This window comes from Enoplosus armatus, chromosome 21, assembly GCF_043641665.1.
Source record: "Enoplosus armatus isolate fEnoArm2 chromosome 21, fEnoArm2.hap1, whole genome shotgun sequence".
Taxonomy (NCBI): domain Eukaryota; kingdom Metazoa; phylum Chordata; class Actinopteri; order Centrarchiformes; family Enoplosidae; genus Enoplosus; species Enoplosus armatus.
The window spans coordinates 16,687,539-16,709,609 of NC_092200.1; the positions used below are offsets into that span (position 1 = coordinate 16,687,539).

A 22,071-nucleotide genomic window follows, 5' to 3' on the forward strand; every position below is an offset into this window, starting at 1 on the left:
AATATATTTTATTATTTGTAATAAATACCCCTACAAAAATCTGAAATTACTGTAAATAAATTGTGAGTAATGTGGAAAATCATGATTGAAATTCAGTCTTGTACATAATATCTGTGGTGGAGACAGGACTCACTATTGTATTCCTAATTGTTAGACATTTCTTACCCACTTATGATACCAGTTCTTGCGTTTAACGTGTTTATACTATTGTGTGGTACTTCAACAGAACATTTGTGCAGACTCTGGTGTGACATAACCAGCAGTGAGTTGTCTCACTGTGTGTTTTTCTGATTTTGGATGTGTTACAGATATTCATATTTGCACGTATCTGTGTAAGCGCAGAAGTATTCAGACTGTATAAGAGGAGGTTGAGCAACCCGAGCAGATGTGGGTCTTTGTTTAGATATTGCGGTCTCGTGCGGATTACTCAACGAATGAAAGAACGACTGCGGAGAACACAGCTTCAGACGGTGTTGGGCGCACATGAAAAAGAAGCTTCTTTTTTTTTTTTTAATTGATAAAAGTTTGCAGGAGCACAAATAAATACACACTCATCCATCAAGATAAAACATTTCATTTGAAACCTTTCTCAAACAATCTGAAACACTTGTGGAACTTTGTAACACTTTTCTCACACTTTCTATTTGAAACTATTTTCAAACACATCTGAAACAAACTCTGAAGTTAGTGTACAACAACACAGATGCTAAGGTTAATATTGCCAGCGCCGTCACAGCCGGCCAATTCGTACTTGTAAGGGACCGTATAAAAATGACTGAGGGTGGGATCAGAAAAGGGGGAGGGCTGTGTATTTTATTCTTTCATTTCGTTTTTATTTCTTGCCTTACTTTTATATATTATTTCTTCCCTTTCTTGCTAAATTTACGGTAAAAAAAAGAAACACTTATGTCAAAAACAAGTCTTTTGTGTGCGCCATGGATGAAAGCTGCACGCTGCCATATGCAGTTTTGAGAAACAGCAGATGTGGGTCATTACAGTTAATAGGGATTTAACATTTTTTCACTCGCCAACGGTGGCCTTCACTTTAGCATTGACAGAGAACAACAGTTACACTCATCATGCAAAGTTAACCCATAACATAGCACAAACCCAACCTGGTTCACTAATGGGCTAAAACGAATGAAAATGCTGCCGTGCTGCCTGTGCCACGCTCCCTTCCTCCCCCTTCACACCCAAGTCATTTGTGTACAGTCCCTATTTGATTCCCAGGGGTGCTGTGATCATTTGATTGTCAATAAAATAGCTGGGCCTTCCTATTAGCCAGGGCCAGTAGCCGGATGTTGCGCACACAGCCAGCAGCAGCTTCCTGGAGCATCTCGTCATCGGAGCCCATGATGTGGATAAGGGGCTGCGGGGAGTACAAAGGATGGGAGGTTACAGTTGGCAGCAGGAACAGATTCCCAAATAATCATTATTTTCCAACCCGCGTACAAACACACCTTTGGAAAAACGTTGAGCACCCAAACAGGTAGCTTGCCTGTAGTCACTGCACACGCTACCACTGGCGAGGGCTGCAAAGATTTACAGTGGCTGTGCAGCGACAGTCTCCGGCTGCACTGGCACGTGTCCCTGTGTGTGTGTGTGTGTGTGTGTGTGTGCGTATATTCAGTGCGTGTGTGTCCCCCTTTACCCTTCCAAACCATGCCTCAGCAAAGGGCTTACAGCTGCGTGCACACATGCTCCTGTAAGTTTGTTCAGATGAAAGTCGTGCGGGACAGGCTCGCCATTAAAAACCTGAGCATGAACCACACCACTTGACAGCCTTTCCGCCGTTCCAAAGGTCAGATTATATCCGACTATTAGTGGCTTGTGTAATGGATCTCGTTAGATCTTATTGCAGAACAAGGTTTTTGCGCTCTCCAGAAATCTCTGGCGTTCGAAGTTTTTTTTTCTTTGGGGTTACATAAAACTGAACATTTCAAAGATTTTCGAACGTTCAAAGAGTGGCGTTTTATGCAGAAATAAGCAAAAAGGAACACACTGGATATATGGAACACCACTGAGTGGCATGTGTTTTGGAGGGGGTGAGCTTATTTATTTTTTTTCTCTTATTTTATCTGCAGCAAAATCACTACATTATGTTTGTGGGCGGCTGTGGGGCGGAATCAAAATAAAAGTGAATGTAAGCACAAATACTCTGGTGCATTGGATGGATCTAAATTTGTTCAATGTGTGCTCGTTGGTAAAATCACAATGGTGCGCCACTGAGGTTTCCTAAGCCACACTTGCAATTATTCCGGATCGTCTTGTTTACATCCATAATGAACCAACGGCAGCATTACATCCCTCAACTAAGCACTTAAGGACTCCCTGCTCCTAAACATAATGACGCTTTGATAAATACAGCAACTGCTGAGATGCGCGAGGCACTTCTGAGCCCTGTATGTCGAGGCCTTCTCCTCCGCTGAATGAAAAAGAGGTTTTGAAAAAGATTTCTTTAACTGAGATCGTGCTGCAGCAGGCTTACAAGTGGTGTTTGAACATTGTTTCCCTGGTTTCAGTGCAGCAATGTTACATCCCTGTAGATCCTGAGCAACACAGAGGACAATATCTCGGCTGTCACTCTCAAGGGAAATGACCCAAGAGCTGAGCCTCTTTAAAACTTACATCCAGCCACTGACTTAGATGTAGTTTAAGGCAGCAGAAGGATTCTAAAAGCTACTCTCTAACCTCCCGTTTCTCAAATGTTCTCCTCTTGTCTCCCTCTCATCCTTTTCAGCACTGGCTCCACATATGGGATTCCTTCCTTGGTTTAACAAAAAATGATTATTGTTGTGTTCATAATGCATGTCAGAGCGGAGCTGAGGTTGATCCTGACCCACTCTCCATGTTACTATGCAAACTTAAAGAACCCAGCTCCGCAGCATTTGTGTGGTTAGCAAACAGCCAAAGAAGTCCCGGGAGCGACTGAATGGGCTGTGTGTGTGTGTGTGTGTGTGTGTGTGTGTGTGCACCTTCTTATAGTACAGACTATGCGCCACCTGTTGTGGGCCTTATAGCATGTTACCCGCCCCTTGGTTACATTCTGCTTATTGACACACCAATGTTTCTTGTGTTTTCCCGCACAATGCCTTTTTTTGCGAAAACAACGGTATCTACGTCATCCTCCTACTCCATGAGAGTGCGCCCCCTTTTTGCCTCAGAGCTCACTAACACTCCACGAATTCAGACACTTTTATTCATCATCATTTTTATCATGTTTGATTCAACGAAAACAACTGACTTCATGATACATTGGCGTATTCCTCAGGCGTCATCATGTGCACTGTGTCCTTGAGTTTTTCCATTCTCACTCACCATTATGTTTCAGCTATAATGAATGTAAAACCATCTTTAAAAGTGATTCAATCTTTATTTTATATAAAGATTGAATCTTTTAAAGATCATAATGCATAGCAAAAATATCCCACAATTCCCAGTGCAAAAGATCAACAGCGTGAGGAAAACAGATGAAAGACGAGGTGAGTGTGTGTATGTAGGCCTGCGAACCTACAGTGTAAGTCCAATTAAAAAAAAACGGAGAAAATAATATCCTTCCTCCTGATTAGAATCACATCATGTTGTGGGAAAGGGCACACAGCAGTACAGGATGTCAGCTCCTCTCAATGCACCAGTGTCGAAGGAGCATAGGTGAACGATTTTTAAATAGCGTCCAAAACACCTCCAAACTCGACATCCACGGGCTCCAGAAAACACGCAGCTCCCTAAACAAGTCTCTTTTGTGAGAAGAGAGGATGCCTGAGAAGTGCCAGAGGCAGCGTTTTTGCCAACCTCATAGCATGTTATTCAGACGCCGCCAAATAAGGTCTCCTGAAGCGCGCAGCTAGGCTAAGATAAGCGCGTCTCTCTTTGCTGCCATTTTTTTTCCTAGCTCGCTCTTTTCCCTCCCAGCTGGGATTCTCTGGGAATATAATACACCACTTGTTAGATATTCCCTGACTGCGGTAACGTGAACACTTGCCCCGCGTTTGAAAACTGAATCCAGAGTTTTTAAGGGGGGGGGGGGATTTTTTGCACTTCAGAGAGCTCCAGTGAGTCCTGACCTCCAAGAAGGGAGCTGGGGGAACATGCTGGCTGAGGAGGGGGGAGGGGGAGGTGTGCAGTCTGGGAGGGCTGGACATATAGTTGCATGTGTACACACACAACCTATCGCACATGGAGGTGTCATGGTGTTAAGTGCGCTCTGTTGGACTGCGTCTGCCTGCAGGGGTTCAGGTTTAAATCCCCCTCTGCCAGGTCTGACAGCCATTATGGCTCCATCAACCCCCCTCTCCATCCCAGCATCCCCATGTTTTAGACTCCGCCATGGAGGCAAACAGCACAAACAGACAGCAGTGTTTAGCTGGGCTGAGGGGAAGCTGGTGAGGGAAGTCAAGGTAAACAACATTCCCTGCAGCCTCCAGCGAGCCAGAGACTGTTAAGCTGCTTTTTCTGTGTCTCTGAAGAGGAAGAGGAAAAAGGAGGGAGGGCAGCTTTTTAAATCAATGACTTTAAGGACCAAAGTTTCAGCACGAACTAGAGGCCTGCTCAACCTGGAGAAGTGAGAGTGGCTTGGCATTTCTGGTCCAGGCGCGAGGGAGAGAGGGATAAGTCAAAAGCAAAAACACGGTAGTCATAACAGAGCAGGCAGCACACAGCGCCTGTATCATCTGCTCGCCACACCCTCGACCTGAAGTCATGTCACGGGCAAACCAACAGGAAACTGTAGAAGTAAACCTGCAATGCTCTGCTTGGTTTCTATTCCTTACCCTCACATTTGGTGTCATTTGTGCCCCCCCACAGCCTCCCTGCGCACTCTCACTCCTGAAGTCTGAATGTGTAAGACAGGAAAAAAAAAGTGAAAACAAACACTAACCGTGCCGGGGCAGAAGTTTGCTCATGGCAACAAAAGTGCAAACGTTTTTCTCATTTAGATTAGCAAAAGCCTAAAATACATACCAGGATCTGGCAAAAGCTACGCTCTGGAATACCTTCAGTTGGAAATTACCAATAATTACCATCCGCATTTTGTAATTTTCATCAATTTACTTCACAAAGCCTTTCTTATGAAAGAGCCTCTTTAATACAAATAGCTGGCTGAAGCTGTCTACAAGGATTTATGGTTTCAGCAAACAATCCCCAGTCCTTTTGGAAGCAAATGTAAAGCTTCAGGGGCGAGGCGTGTTGATTTTAGTACATGACAAAAATGGAGCGCATCCGTATAAAACTGCGAGATACCAAGAGTGGATGTCAAATCAAACGGCGAAGGGCCATTTGATTCATCTCTCGGGCTAGAATTCTCTTTGACCCTGGTATGCGGTTTTCCTGTGAGAGCGAGCACCTGAATCCCTTTTCTTGAGCGAAGGTCTGATCCGGATTCCAAGGAAAACATGCTGTAGGAAAACGTAGGCAACAAAATAGCAGAGACTAAAAGAAGTTGTGAATGGCAGCAGCTTGTGTCCAAAACAAATCAAAGTGTTTTACTGAAAGATGTTTAATACTTATATATTTACACTAAATAATCAAATTGACTCTGGACCAAATTGGAAGGCATAAAAGGGGTCAAATGAAAAGACTAAGACGGGTCACTAATGTGTTTTCCAGTGTGAAATACTTTCTTTTGCTTGTTATGCTTGATTTCCCCTGTGGATCTTCAGGGACTGGGCCGTACACCATTAAGTGTGCAAGAGAGGAAAGTTACTTTCGAAACCAACTTTGGAGAGAGAGAGAGACCTTCGCTCATTCGAAATCATATACTACACGTGGGTGAACATGTTTTGAGAGCTTCTCAACGGCACAGAAAAGCTCTCTGAAATACGGTTGCAATAATACAAGAGGCAGTCCAGAATTTCACACGGGCCCGTAAATTAGACGCGGGGCACTGTATCAATCCCCGATACAGAACCATTCAGAAATGCTGGAGATATTGTTTTAACACGTTCTCTCTGCCGGCTTGCTTGTATATCACGAAGCAGGAGCATTGCAGTGCGCGCGCTGACCGGAGGAGATTGACAAGCTCTCACACTGTAATGTTTCCTCCGGGGTCAGGCAGGTGAGTATCAGCCTCCCTCCCAGACTGGCTGAGACCGAGGCCAGACTGAACAATGAGGCTGCCTGTGTTGTGTATTTCCATGTCTGAGATTAAGAACAAACGCAACGCTGGGTTCAGTTACGCGGCCTTTGGTAATTAAGCTCTTTAAAAGTCCAAAAATACGCTATGGAGTAGTGTTGCAACTCTTAACTGGTACATTAATAAGGGCAAACACAGAGACAGATTAAAAAGGGTGGCATGTCTTGCATTTACCCACACACACAAACTCACACTAGAATTTCAAATATAGACACACACACACACACACGCACACAAACACTGAGAGCAAAAAAAGGGCTTGTCCAGTTTTTGTCGTGGCTCAAACTACAAAAAGCATTCAGCTTAACGACTTTTGCAAATTGGACATAACTCTTTCGGAACACCCAATGTTCAGTCCAGCTACCAATTATGGCTAGTGTTGAACCACATACACTGCAACAGCAGATCAAGCTAAAGTACACCATTTAATGAACATGGGAAAAAAATATCTGGCTGCAATGGCGTAACCACTTCATAATTTATATCGCAGTTGTTATTTAGGGGGGGAAAAAAGGGATTTAAACTCACTGTGGCCCACAAAAAAAGATTTCTCATGTGAAAGTCTTTCTTTCTGTGTGAAACATGATTGAATTAGAGTATAAGATAGCAGTGCTTTCCCAAAAAGAACCCTGAAATATGGGTACATGATCATCTGTGACAAGACATCAATTACAGCGTAATCTCAACATTAAAATCTCCACATCACTGACAGAGACAAACATAAACAGTCTCTGGAGCTGAGCATGGAAACAGCCCGACAGGCTCAAATGTTAGACAAAACAATGCTTGTTTCTTTTTTGGACGAGTGCTACACAACTGCAACGATGAAGAAAGCTGGCGGATGTAGCTTTACAGAGTTGCGGGAGAAAAACCCAAAACATTGTTTTCTTTTCGCCTTGAACAGCTCTGACCCCACTCTTTGGACTGAACCATATCGCTGCTGCATTCTACCCTGATGTCCAGGAACAGCCCTTAGCAACAGTTACCCCCAGCTACAGCCCTTTGACTTGTGTTGTAATGGCATCTAGGGTCTACCGGAGAAATGGCACTGCGCACACACTGAGCTGTTTGCTTTTCTGAATTCCCATGACGGCTAGAAAGCGGAGTCATGTTTCCGCCGCCGAATAAAAACCACTTTGTTTCTGCTCCATCGGTCAAAGGCTCTGAAAATAGTCGCAGCTTTTCAAAGTTTATTACTTTGTGTTTTTCACACATCGCTAAAACAAGGGCGGTGGGAGGCCAAAGCACATTTTCCTCAATGTAATTATGCCAGATTTAGTCTCAAAAGCACCAAATAAACCAGAGGAATAACTACTTTATCTCTTTCTATTATCTATATACATATATATACATATATATATATATATATATATATGTATATATATAGAAATACTATAAATTATCTTCAAAAAAGCAGAAGTAAGGAGTAATTCAACAGCACTACAACTGACCTTGACCACCCCTTTCCCATGCATGGTGATGCAATTGTTGGGGTCCTTGGACAGCTGGTACAGAGCCATAGCTGTGCTCTGGTGGACTGCCTTGTCTTTTGACTTGAGGTAGCGCACCAGGGGGGCCACGGCTCCGGCATCACCGAAGGACGACCTGTTGCTGCCCCACATGCAGCAGTGGCCGATGGCCTCAGCCAGGTGGCGACGGAGCCTGTCGTCAGTCTGTGGAGAGGAGAACCGGATGCTATTGGTCCCCAGAGACAAGTCTTTACAATGCAGAGAACAACAAGCTCTGCTGCAGCTCTGCAACAGACTCTTCTCATTAGCTGGATTTATGCTGCACTGAGTAGGAAAGGAAAGGGCCAAATAAAATCCATTGTACAGACCGTTATTTGTATTTTGACAGAAACTGCAATGTAAAACTTTGCTGTTTGTCTCCAGCAGTGAGGTGTACTCACTGTGTTAGTCAACTTGGCCAGCAATGGGACAACCCCGTGATCCGTAAGGACTGCCAGGTTCTCCTTGTCTTTGGCTATTTTGGCGATGGCGGCGCAAATGCTTGCCAGCACCTCGTTGTTTGTTGACTTCAGCAAATTAACAATCAGTTCCAATCCACCGACGAGGGAGCGCACCATTTCCCCTGCATCCTACAGTCAAAGAGTCTGTTATTAGCTGGTGCTCTGTCAAAGTGAACAAGGGGGATGATGAAGAGGGAGGTAGTGTAATGACTAAGGATAGAGGAGAGGAAGGCAGGGGCATTTGAGCAAGACAGACAAAACAAAGGACACTCAATAAGAAAAGACAAAAGTATTTTCATCAGGCAACAATCAAAGTCCCATCAGTGTGAACAAACCAGTAAACAACGGATGCTTTCAAAAATAACAATGGCCTCTCTCTCTACGGTAGAACTGTGCTGTGGATCTGGGCGAACAAGCAATAAGTTTGACGTGTTTGTCAACCTCTCCCGCTCTCACCCTAACTTGTCATAATGACAATGGCACATAGAATTTAGAGCTTAGAAGTTGCCCCTGGCTGACACACAGCGTAGACTCAAGGCTTCATGGTTTGAGTTCATGGCACCAGCTGGTACCACAGGACTCTCAGCCACTTATGGGGCAAAGCCTACCAAACCAAGACGGCTGGTAGGGAGCGCTGAGGGAACCACAGCGGAAGAGCTGGCAGAGACACTGGCTTAAGTATGGCTTGGCACATCAGGCCCGCTGTTTAAAATCACAACTCGCCGTATCGCCAGCCACGGGAGGATACATCAAGGTGGCCGAGTCTGTAATGTTCAGCGCTTTGAAAATAGAACCAAAATTTCCCCCCAGAAAGCATACAATTATGGATGACTAGATGCAAATCACAAAGCACGCTTAATTTGAGTCCATTTCAACATCAATCTACATGTCCGGAGCTGATGTATGGCACAGCACCGTGGAGTATAGTAATGACAGAATTTATTATGCGCTCTGCACTGTTGTTCTTCATTCCATAAATTAAGGGATTTCATCAAATTCAGCGCAGAGAAAAAGCAGTAGCTGATTTACAGTTTTAGTCTACTTGGGGGGAGCTGGCTGCACTGTTGTGTTCTCCTCTCTAACAGAGAGCTCACAGCTGAGATCAGGCCAGGGTGCGGTGTATGGGCCCTGTGATGCCGTGCCAGAGGATGAGCCATGTGTGCAGAGCAGGGCAGGGAGGGGGGGGGGGGGGGGTTTGCCGGGGCCAGGAGCTGACCCCCCGACACACAGGAAGCCCTTCCTCAGGAATACTGATGACGGCTGGCCGGGAGTCGCTGCGACAGAGGAAGCTCTCTCAAGCCACCAGCTGCGATAGACTAGAGCTAGAATCTCTTTCATGGCCTGGACGGGCCCCCAGATTTGAAAACCGCAAACATTATGAGGCTGCACACGGAAAGGCCTTTTTCTCGCTATCCTCCCTTTCTCTCTCTCTCTCTCTCTCTCTCTCCCCCCTCCTCTTACCCAGGATGAAATGAAATAGAAAACACATTATCTGCTGTGCGTGATCTCAAGCTGAGGGGAGCAAGCCAAGCTCAGAATGGCAGAAGCGTGCCCTGACCCCTTCTCTGGAGCAATCAGGCTTCTATAACATACACGGCTACCATGCAAAGGAAAAATAAATCAAGCATCTAAATGGGCCTCTGCGTCCAGGCAAATTAATGATACACCCCATTATTTGCGACTGGGAGGGTTCTACATCCTTTATTGGAGAAAAAAGATAATTGAATGGTTCCCTACTAAGTCTCTATAGTACTGGTATGGTACTAGGTCTGTTTAAGTTGTGGACCTGTGTCTGTGAAAGGGCAGCAGTACTATATGGAGCATCCAGCAGATTCATTTATACCACGGCTCTCTCATAAATCCACTATGGAACTGCTAACACAAACCACATGGGGTTTTTTTATCTAAATAACGGCTGCGCCGAAGCAGCTGTATCAGGTTCCTCAACTCGATGGGCAAAGAGCACTATTTAGGTCTTGTCATTGCCCCTGTCCCAAAAGAAAAAATCCCCCAAAAAGCATGTTCATGAATTTCCCTCAAAATTGGCAAACTGACGTTCAGACAAACATTGTCAAACTTTGTTAGCGCTCAACAGCGGGTCCACAGTCCCCCTCTCCCTCCATATGGTTGCCATGCATCGTTTTTGCTACACTGGGCCAGAGAAATTCCAGCCAGCAAAAAAAAAAAAAAAAGGGCTTCACCCCCAACACACCTGTCTGGGCCCAATATATCTGTTTAAACTTAACCAGCTTGTCCCACTGACAAGCTGTTTACCTTAATCACAGCGATAATCTAATAGAACAACATTACGTTTGGAGTTGGAGCTGATACTAGTGCTCAATGGATCAAAGGCCTGCTGATGTGTAACCGAAATTAGAGTTGACTGACAACACTGCTGTGCTTTAGTCTAGGCTAAAGGCCTGAGACGATGGGTAAAAGAACTAATAATGTCTTACTCCACCGATTTAGCCTTGCACTCCTATAACACTGCTCGACTCATGACGGACAGTTTTTAAAAAAAGTAGCAAAATCAATGCAGCAGAACCAGAGATTTTGTCTTAATTTACACCAAGTTTTTCTTATTCCTTGTCAAAAACCTGGCGCCTACATTACCCACAATGCAACTTGACCATTACGCTAGTAGCAGCTAATGTATCCTCGAGATGAGGAGCGGGCTACAGAGATCTGGTAAGCTCACTTCTTTCTAACTCTCGCACTCGCAGATTTTTTTCATTTTCAAACTTGTAGCCTTCAGTTCCAACCGACGCTGACTCAAGCCACATCACTTGAGGCCATTGATCAGACTTCACACAGCTCCCTCTGGAGACACAAAAAACTTTTACACATTATTTTTCACATATGCAGTTGTGCTCCCCAAGACCTATAAACAGACTTCGATGCGTAAAAGTTTGTCATGTTTATGGTATGCATAGTCATAACGTCAAGTCAAGTAGTATTCGTGAACATGTTGTGGGTTCTTATGCAAGCCATTTGTGCAGTGTTTTCATTAGAGAGGTGGGTTCACAGAAACCGTCTGGTACCCTATGCTCTATGCATGGATTGTGTGCCTCTGTAACTAGTAGCATGTTGAGGGAAGATTTTCAGCTGGGAAATCAGAAGCCATGCCACAGGATATTACTCAGTCTTTCTCCCTGCCTGCTTCCCAATTCACCAATCCCACTGTGCCAAGGAGGCTTCTCTGCTTCATATTAGCCCGAGGTTCATGTAAGCCTCCTCTGACACAGATCTGCCCCTGCTAACCTCCCAGCAGCAGCAGGTTGGAGGGAGAGCTTAGGAGACAAGCATGGTGATATAAGCAGGCTTCTGTTTGGTGAGTGGGATAACACTTTTATTCAGAAATGACACGAACTCTGCAGACCTCTTTGATTTAGAGGCAATTTATGTGCCTTTGGTGTGCTTAACTCGCACAGTCACAGGGCAGAGGCAGAAGACGAATGTACTTCACAGTGCTGTACCTTTGCATTCTTAATGCATGGACAAAGGGCCCATGCAGCGCTGGACTGAACATCTGCACTGGGGTTTTTCAATAAGGACCACACCAGGCGGACTCCATCAAGCTGGTCAATGATTCTGGAGGGAGAGAGAGACAGAAAAGCAGTGTGAGAAGGGAGAGTGGAGAAGAGGGAAAAGGGAGAAAGGAAAGAATAAACAATGCAGAAAAAAAACTGTTGTGATTTCAATCAGATCTTTCATTAAGCATCATTTTCTGCTTGAAAGATTTAAGAGTGTAACTTGTTTTGATCATGTTTGTTGTCAGAACTCTGGCTGCATCAGCCTGGCCAGCCAGCAGGCTCAACACAACTGCAGCCAAGTAGGATCAAAGCATCGATCGATTTTCAGCATTGGCCTCTCATCACATATTTCTTCGGTCCGGCACAGTTCCTCTCCGGGCCTGAAACCCACCCACTGTCTGCTCACTCAAATCGCTCTCCATGGAAAAGCTCGGCGACGCTAGGGCCAGAGGTTAACTTGCGTACATCTGTGTATAGTGCTTCATACATGGATTTATAAATAGAAACTGAGACAAACTTACACTTTATGTCGGTGGCTTGTTTTTCAACCAGAGCCAAAAAGACGACCTCTTTCCAAATCAAACAGAGCCAGAGACAGGTTGCTCTATATTTCATAAAGTCTGAGTGAAGTTTACTTAGGCATGAGCTGTATTTCATGTCGTATACATGACTGTAGTCAAAACTGCAGTCAGGGTCTGGGAACCCAAAGAATTACGCCACAGTGCCCCCGTTGTCTGGTATAAATAACATGTAACGTGTTCCCCATGTGTGCTTCCACCAACAAGGCCGACATTGAATGCTGTCATAATTACTTAAACACTCCCTAATCACAGTATCTCCGTGACTGGCAACGAGCGAACACTCATCAGGGACGTCCCCTGCGCCATCTGTCTTCCGTTTGCACATAAATCAGTCTAGAGGGATCATAACATCAGATTCCAGTCTGCGGGGCCTCTTAAATCCGGACCAAAAACAAAAGTGAGGCGTCATATCATCCGCCAAAACAACTCCGTCTTCTCATGAAACAGGTATGAAACAGATTAGCGACCAAGTCGCAGCTGACAGTGATGGATTAGAGGAGGCGACCACAAACCCTGGAGGCATTAAACAACGTGTGTTCACTCTTGTAGCTACACAGGATTCACTGGAGGAAGTGCTATGTCATTAACCACACACTGCCTACTGGTTGAGAATGAAAACAAACATATGAGTATTTCATGGAAAATTTGAAAGTGATCGGTGTTTGTTTTGGGCTTTCAGTAGTTGTGGATAACCTGCATCAGAATGATGATGAGAGAATGATTGCACTGATCAGCAGAAGGTGGTATTTGAGAAAAAAGCGTCTGTTGGTTGTAATTAAGTCATGTTAACTGACATGAATGTTGTAGTGAACTGTGTGGTATCATGCATACATCATCATCATATTTGTTAGCTCGCCAAACACCGTCTAATCACGGGGAAACAGCTTCGGCAGTGTTGGGTTGGAGCAGGAAACAATCAAATGTGAGTTATGTTAATTACTCAGCAAACTACTGTACACATACATGTCTCAAAATAAGCCATCGCCACAAAACATACAAAAAGTGGCTGTTGAAATAAGAACTTTCTGTTTACAGCGAAGTGTGAAGGCTGAAAAATTACAACGCCTGGCCTAAATATACACACCGTGAGAAAACATGGAGAACATGATGAACTGAGGTAAAACACTTCTCCTCTTGTGTGAAGTTCACCACAGTTAGTGGCTTTATTTTGACATGCTCCATGCTTTTTCCTCCAAACAAATGTAATAGGCTCATATGATAGCATTAACAGCTAACTAACAATTTAAAATCAGTCATTAAGTTGTATATGTGTCCAGTGCTAATTAAGACGGGTCTCATAGTCCATAACAGCCTTGTAAAAGCAACGAGGCACAGATGGAAGCTCCACAATGTTCTGCAGTATTGAGGGTGAGGTTAAATGAACACAGAACAAAGACTGCTCTGGACTGTGGTTCACTGTGTTTTCCCAGCCATGTAGTCTTGGACAGGGTAGGGATTTACGTATGTTTGTCTGACCAGCTCAAGTCCCGGCAGTGACCACAAAGCTATAGTAAAGCACTGGGAATTAAACCACAACCATATTTAACACAGCAGGTACAATAAACAAAGCTTTTAGAATCTGTCATTAAGCTGAGGATGAAAGAGAAAAGTACCTGCGTAATTACAAATCAGAAGAACATAGATTTCTCTAAGCATCAGCCCATGACAGGTTAATGATACATGTGTTTGGATCCTGGAATTGGTGTCATTCCCCTGTCAAAACATATGACATCAATACACGGCCAAGAATACGTGTTTGGAGCAAATTCAGTAATGACAGCGAGTAAACCGCTAATCACATTTTAAGAGACACCTCACATGGGGTTGTTTGCCTTGTATAAACTGTAAGACCATGTTAGCTGGTTGGATGCCCTGGAAGACACCAAGACTTACGCCATGTTATCCATATCTGTGGCACAGGCGCCCACTGCCTTGGTTACATTCACAAGCAGCGCCTGGAACAATGACAGACATAAAAAAAGAACATGCACGAATCAATATAAGAGCATGTTTTAAAGATGAGATGACCCTTTATGCAGCAAGAGAAAATTCAACATGCCTGGTTTGTTCCAGTGAGAAGGTTAACGAGTGACTTGATGCCTCCACACTTGCGGATGGTGGCCTTGTTGGCAGGTATCTGGGCAAATTCTCCCAGGGCTCCCACTACATTCACCAGCACTTCTTCAGGCTGATCGGTTAGGAGGCCAACCAGGGTCTCAAGGGCTTTGTACTCCTGAAACCTTTCAAGGTTGGAGAAGAGAGAGGAAGAGGAAGATTGTTTTGTTATATTTATTACAGCAACTGATAGAGAGATCAATGAACAACAAACATATGGATGAGGAGTCTGCAGCTCTGAGAGGCTGTGCTTAGGCACAGCATGCTAACATGCACACAATGACAATGCTGCTGTTGTTAAGCAGGTATAATGTATAGACTGTATAAAAGAAGTGGACGTAGCCACCGTGACATTACCCATTGGTTTATGGACTGCCGTTTTGAAGCCCCTGGTTTGGCATTCGCCATCGTTTTTTGGAACCAGAAGTGACCATATTTGGATGGGAGGGTAGGGTACACCTCCAGTGTGGCTAAAAATGCTGTAAGTCGTATAAGTGACAGGTAGCAGCTACAGTGCCCTCAGCCACATGGGCATAGATCTCTTACTGTAACCCAGCAGTACAGGCAGTTTTCCCACGACTGCTCACAGTTGTCCCTTGCACGTAGTTTGCATAACCAAAGCTTTGCTGTGGCTTGGAAAGCCTCCCTCCCTCTTTTGCTGTGATTTTGCCTTGTTTGCCAGTGCTATAGAGTGGTAAACTATAGTAAACATTTAAAAGGGATATAATGCGGTTGTGAAAAACCTCAACAAACCTCTGATGTACAGTTAAGTTCTACGACTGTTTTTATTCACAGTTACGGTTGCTGGCATCATGGTCCGTAAGCTATTGTAGATGGCCAAGGTCATTTGGTTTTGGTCAGGGTCCACCAACACACAGCCTATTCTTGCAAGTGAAAACACTGCTAATGAACAGAGGAGCTGCCAAAGTTAACTTCAGTGAAAATCACCATAAAGAAAAACAATGGTTTTCCTATCCCATCACTGAAGTGTCACCTGCAGTTGACTACAACGGAATTATCTTGTAATCACAGACATAACTTTTGATAAATGAACGGTAAGTCATGCCTATTTTTGTTAAGCAAATCCCAGCTGTAGTAATTACGTGATGGCAAGAGTAACATTACACAAGGCTGCCTGAAGCGGCTTCTACTGCAAACACGAGGCTCCACACAACGGGAAGCTTATTAAAGCCTGTCAGAAGACACAGTAACCACAGTGGGGCTTCTGTGCAGCAGATTTTTTATGATTGATGGCCTTCCTTTTCCTTTTCTCATTCTTCTACACTAGTCACACATTCAACTAAGTACAGAAAGCTTAAACGCTGCCTTTTATACTAATTAGCGTTTTTTGGGAGGGCCCAAGTGAAGGCAAGACATTTCAGGGACCCAGAGATGCTTCGTAATGACCATGAAGAGAGAGATAGGTGCATGTTCAACTTGAAATTTAACAGGTCTATTTAATTTGAAAGGAAACAGCAGAGCAGTGAAAAACTTGGGTGAGCACAGAAGGAGAAGTATCATTTGGAGGGGCAATTATGGTGTGCTCATCATAGGGCTGGAACAGAGGTAAGATGGAGGGGTAGTCAGTAATTGGAAGCGAACCCCACAATCTTGACCCAAACATTACAGAGCTGGCAAATACAGAGACTTGGCAGTTGTGACTTTCCATTGCAAAGTTATTCCCTCACTCTTTTGTTAAGGCTTTTTTACAGCATTTTTGAGTGTCCCTAACACCTCGGTATACAGGCTCAAGGGGCCACATATCGATGCATCCATAAATCTGCACAAAATAGCGTTTCAATGTTTCCTAGCATGGACTTTTGCAAAAGGCATTTTCCTAGTAACATATGGCCCATGTACAGCCCATCTCTGTAATATTGGGAGTCCTATGAAGAGCATAAGCTCATGTGATCTTTAAACAAACACACTTAAGTTATGAATGTAGTTATATTTTGCGGGCATCAATCATCTCTCATTTTGATGCATCATTAATCAGGGAAATGGCTAACACATGCCGCTACTTGTCTTGAGTGGAGGTCCCCCCGACCTCTATACTGTCCAGACCACGCAAATCATCAGTCACATAAAAGAAAAAATCATGCTGCTTGCAACAGGCCACAAGGTCTGCTTCAGTTGACCATGTACTTAATGAAAGAAAAGAGGAAAAAAAAATCCGCTCTCTGCCTGTCATTATTGCTGTAGCGAAAATATATTCCAAAATGATTTTCATTTCAGTACACCACTCAGCCTGTGATTGATTCTGAAATGAGCGCATGCCCTAAAACCCTGTTACCATTAGCAGCCTTTCCTTTTTGACAGTAATGGCTCGGTCACTTGCCTGACCTAGACATTTTAAGTGATTCAAATAAGCCAGAGAGAGTATGAAAAAAAACAGCACCACTTACACATTCAAGTGTGCATTAAAAACATTTGCTGTGTGCATCATGCTGGTTTCCTCCTGAAGAGGTGGCCAGATTTCACATTCATTCACAACCCAGCTGCCCACATCGTCCAAAATAAAACATAACACACACACACAGGAAAGAAACCACCAAATGAGAGCTCTATTAATATTATGGCCCTTTGGTAATCTCACTAAGATACCTTTGTGACGTGTTAAATTTAGAGTGAGGGCAACCAAAGTGTTTTTTTTAGTGTTTGTAAATGAAGTGTCACTAAATGTGGTTTACGTGTGATTAATGGCACCATTATAATTATTTCTATTATTGTTATTATCAGTAGTAATACAAGCATTTTACATAGCAACAGTGTGACAAGTCATTACATGTGGCAGAGAGCCTGTGCTGGCAGCAAGCGTATGAAGCTGCCACATTACTCATGACTAGTGCAGTTAACTTGTTTAATCATCATGCCAAGCTGTAGTCAAGAGGGTTCCCGATCTGTGCCAATTTTGTTGTTTATTTAAGACGTTTTTTTCTGTTAAAAAATGATTAAGAAGCCAGTTTAAACGCTTCATTTGTACCATGAAAACAGAAGTGTCTGTCTATAGAGAAACAGCCATGCCACTATCTTTATTCACTGAATGATAACAATCATTTGAATGCATTTAAATCAATTAAATTCCCTCCAAATGATTGGCTGTCACAACGTGGGTTAAATAGACACCGATCTGTCCATCTTGGTCTAAAAGAATGTTATTGTCATGCCTCTGCTCCTGTAAAGGAATCAGCGCTTAACTCGATGTGGCAGCAGACACTCAGTTCCAGTTGGGAGGACTTAACTTAGACTTTAAATGTAGGATATCATTCTGTCAGTTATGATATATGAAGTGAAGAAAGAGCCATGTGACTGCTACTGCTCCTTCTTCTTGTTATTTTTAGGATTCCACTGCAGTTTGAACTATACAGCCTGAGTCAGAAGAAAAGCATTTTCACATAATCTCACCTCAGTGAAAAGCCTTAAAACTTGAATTGTAAAAATGATTCAAAGACAATGTCTTATCAGTTTCTTGGCTACACTGGAGAGAATAGGTTTTGAATTGATTAATATGTTACCACGGAATTAAATTACAACATGTGGGATATATATTATGCCCCCCGGCCTCGAACTGAATAAGAAAATAAATACAGCTAAATCATTCTTTCAAGGGAGCACTAGTGGAAATGTATGGGGCTGCCAGGGCACGGTCTTTGGGCATTATTTATTTTAGAGGGAAAATTACTGACTTAAAAATCATCTGACACTAAAGTACAAGTCAAAAACCAGTCCAGAAATGTCACAGCTGAAGGATCCAGGCTAAATGACACTTAAATAAACCTCTGCCTTACATGACAAATGATTAAAGGCTGTGTCAGCCCGCGTCTTCTGACATTAGAAAATCGCCATCTCAAAGGCTGATTCTTTCAGTATGCCTACGTTTGGTTCAATACAAACAGGCCTTGACTAACACATCACTGGAGCCTATAAAATCAGCACATTGACTCAAGCCTTTGCTAACGGGGGGGGAAAGAATTGAATTCTAGCGTCAAACGCTCACATAAAAGATCAGAGCTTACAGAATCTGTGCAAAAACTTTACATTTTACGCAAATAATCACTTCAGCCAGACACAAGCGTAAAGGAAAGGGAAATATGACAACAGCATGTGAGTGGAAAAAGTGACACATCTAGTCGTGAATGAATTAGAGCCCCCCCCCCCCCCCCCCATAAAAGTAACATATGTGATGATGGCATGATGACCATAATGCACGCAAGTCAGCTGAACTCCTTATTGGTGTTCTGTATTCACCTAATGTAAGACTGCTGTTAACCACATTATCTTAGCAAACATATTTTACAAAAGTTACGGGCACATGTGAGTGAAATGCCTAATTGCTATCAACCCCCTTTTGCACTGAGACTCATTCAATTGCGGTTTCTATGTACAATGAGTGATTTATCAAAGTCCTGCTAATCTGTTACCACTAATTACAAGCACATAGTCATACATCCCAAAAGACATGGCTACAATGTGTTTCTGTATCTCTGGTATGTTAAGTTTGTGTGTGTGTGGGGGTCCATGTGTGTTAATGAGAGGTAATAAAGTGAGACCCTGAGTCCGGCATACTTAGCCACATTCTCCATGCTGATGGAACACTTCCAGATGGCTCCGGTGGCAGCGGCCAGGAGCTGCTTGTTGTCTGCCTTGCTCAGCAGCGAAACCAGCGGCTGCAGACCTTTGTACTTGCGCACCAGGTCGCGGGTTTGTTTGTCCTCCGCACACTGCAAAGCAAAAGAGAGGATCAAAATCTACATGAATTCCTCTAGAGGCTGGATTCCAATTCTGATAATTGTTCCACAGGCTATGCGCATGACAAGGGCAGAAGTGTGGAAAACAGGTACCTTGAAGATTGCACTGGCACAATGCATTTGTAGCTCATCATTGTCACTGCTTAGGTTTTTGACCAAATCCTTGATCATGCCCTCAGTCTGAATGGCAATCCTGTAGCTTTCCTGTGGAGACACATCAAATTAACAGACCGCATGAACAGCATGAACTAATCTTTAACTATGTCACATGTACTGGATCTTTTATTTTTCCAATGTTTCTCATCTGTTTCATATGGTGAGTATCATACTTTTACCTATTTTCTACCCTTAAATATTTCATAATTTTGTATATTTTTATGTTAAACACATGTTTAGGAGACAATTTGCCCCTTTACAGATTGTAAATCTTTACAAACAGGTCAATCTTAACAAATGCAGTTTAATTTTTTATGTCTGAGCATTTCTTAAAACAGCTGGGCGCTGTAGTTGGTAGCAATCGGGGATATAAAGTGCATTTGTTAGGAACTAATTTCACCTGCAGAGGAATACAAGTTTGGTGCTCTGGCGAGTATTTCCAGCAGCAGGACAGTGTATGTGATATATGCTCATTGACGTGTTTTTAGACAACCATGGAGCTCTATGGCACAGAGGAGTAAGACATAGCAGGCTTTGGAGTACAAATATAGTACAACATACAGTATGTGGACCCCCTCACCTCTGAGGCACACTCCTGCAGGGTGCCCACCACTGGAATAAGCATGTTCTCATGTGGGGACTTGAGCAGGCGTCCCAGCAGAGGGATACCCCCGGCCTTACGGATGGACTCCTTGTTCTTGGTGCTCTTGCTGCAGCTCCACAGCGCCAGGGCTCCACAGCGAGCCACCTCTACATCCTTCTCCTGGTTTGCAGTCAGGTTGGCCAAATTAGGGACGCAGTCCAGCAGCTTCACCTGAGCAGAGAGACAAGAGACCCAGGCTTACGCGTAGATAAACACAAACATGAAAATGTGTGCAAACAAGCGGGCAAGACCACACGTGTTTAAGCAGAAAACTTCCATACACGCATTTACACAAACTCGGTGAACTTGACATAAATTCGAGCACTCTGAAAAGTTGGAGTGATAATACATGGTTCCAGATGGGAATAGCAAGTTGTTGGCTGTGATTAAGGGTGTAATTAAAATTCTATTACCACTGGGTCTGCGAGGATGAAAAAGCCAGAGATGCTAAGAGTGGAAAACTGTCAGGATAGATGTTGATGTTAGGCCTGAAAAGCCCAGTGTGACGGTTTATGGCCATCATTCAGTGTTCTAATCCATAGTTCCTGGCCAGTGAGACAGAGCAGGCAAAGCTATTACACACAGCATAGTTCAAAGGTGGTCTCGTAGCGTAGCGTGAAATTAATCTGCCTCTGTGAGTGACTTGCACATGAGAACATCCGATTTGGGGCTGAGGAAAATATACAAGGCACGGAGACTTTAATCACAGGTTGCTCTGTCAACAAACATGAATGCAGGTCAGGGGATGTAGGGGACATTCTATCTGTTTTTACCCCAGCACCCACTCTGCTGTTTTCAAAGACTGGGTGGAAAAAGGATAGATGGGCCACTATCTGGCAATTGCATACAGTGTGAAAAGGGCATGAATGGGTGATTGATTTCAAATCATCAAAACGTAGCTCAGCAAAGTCTGGATATGTGTTTTACGCTTTAAACACAACAGTAAGGGTAATATGTGGATCACATCGGAATAAGGCACCATCCTGTTTTTCCAAAGGTTCCAAGGTGTCTGTGGTTTAGTGCAAAAACAGTTTGTATTAAATCACAAACTAGCTGACACATAAATAAACAGACGTGTTTTAATGGAAAATCTGCCACCATAGGACATAAAATGTTTTCATTAACGCCAGTACAGAATGATCAGGCTCTTTTTATGTTACACTAATCTGAATTTACACGTTTCTGTATTATACTCACCAGTTTTCTTATACCGCCATATTGCCTGACGGTTCTCCTTGCTCTGCGGAACCTGGCCACGTGGGCGACCGTCTCAGCAGCTAAAGCCTTGAGGTCCTTGACCGGGGAGCCCAGAATCTTCACGATGCTCTGCAGGCCTCCCATGTCAACGATGGTTCGACGGATTTGCACGTTGTGACTTATCTTTCTCAGGATTTTCAGAGATCCAATCTAAAAACACACACAATAAAGTTTGTTTTATGGAAACTGCTGACTATGCCAACATGAAGCCTCCATCTGCACTAAGAGTACATACAGCGAAATCTAGTAGCCAAACATCACCCACATTTCTACTAAAAATAGACAGGGCAAAAAGCCGTAATAAAATCAGGTTAAAAAGAACCCACATGTCATTAGGCACACTGGAGAATAATTGCTACCCTGTGTCTTTAAAGGCACGCTTCTATAGTGTTTCTGTAACTGAAACACAGGCTGGCACACACGGCCGGCTCTGTTTATGCCTGCAGGCCATCCAGGTCCAGCTTTGGCACAGCCACTCACTTTGCATTTGACTTCATCTGTATCCAGCAAGTTAATGAGGACTTCAAGGCCACCTACATCCCGGATGGCCAGTTGGCACGTCTCCTGCATCAAATTAAAGTCCATCATGGCGCACAAAGTGAGCACAGTGGCCGTCTGGTCCCCTCCCTGAAATGATAATGCCAAATGTGAATGAATGAAAAAGGAAAGACAAAAAAAGGAAGAAGAGGAGGAGAGAATGAAACATTAAGCAGACATTTGGAAAAAGGGAGGAGGATACAAACCTTCCCCCATTCCAACCACCCTCCCTCCCTCTCCTTCTGTTATTTCCTCCCATAATGACACTCCTGCTGGGGTTGTTTTGTTTCCCACAACATTGTAAGTGTTTAGCTTTGTGGTGGTAAGAAATTATTTGCTAACAGAGCACTGAGATCTGACAACAGCACCAACCCCAGAAACCATTAGACATTGCCCCTAAGA

The 22,071-nt window shown here is 43.7% G+C and overlaps 1 protein-coding gene across 2 annotated transcripts in view; it reads right to left on the reverse strand.

Moving 5' to 3' along the window:
• Positions 1-1,252: 1,252 nt before the first annotated feature.
• The window catches only part of odad2 (outer dynein arm docking complex subunit 2), a 36,609-nt gene continuing 15,790 nt past the window's right edge, over positions 1,253-22,071 (reverse strand). For both annotated transcript variants that reach the window (XM_070928404.1, XM_070928405.1), the window contains exons 10-20: positions 21,613-21,759; positions 21,073-21,282; positions 19,813-20,046; positions 19,170-19,280; positions 18,895-19,049; positions 14,273-14,453; positions 14,107-14,168; positions 11,576-11,690; positions 8,040-8,228; positions 7,582-7,803; positions 1,253-1,369 (exon numbers count right to left, since the gene is read on the reverse strand). In XM_070928404.1, the coding sequence (XP_070784505.1) occupies positions 1,253-1,369; positions 7,582-7,803; positions 8,040-8,228; positions 11,576-11,690; positions 14,107-14,168; positions 14,273-14,453; positions 18,895-19,049; positions 19,170-19,280; positions 19,813-20,046; positions 21,073-21,282; positions 21,613-21,759 (1,743 nt within the window). The remainder of the gene's footprint in view (positions 1,370-7,581; positions 7,804-8,039; positions 8,229-11,575; positions 11,691-14,106; positions 14,169-14,272; positions 14,454-18,894; positions 19,050-19,169; positions 19,281-19,812; positions 20,047-21,072; positions 21,283-21,612; positions 21,760-22,071) is intronic.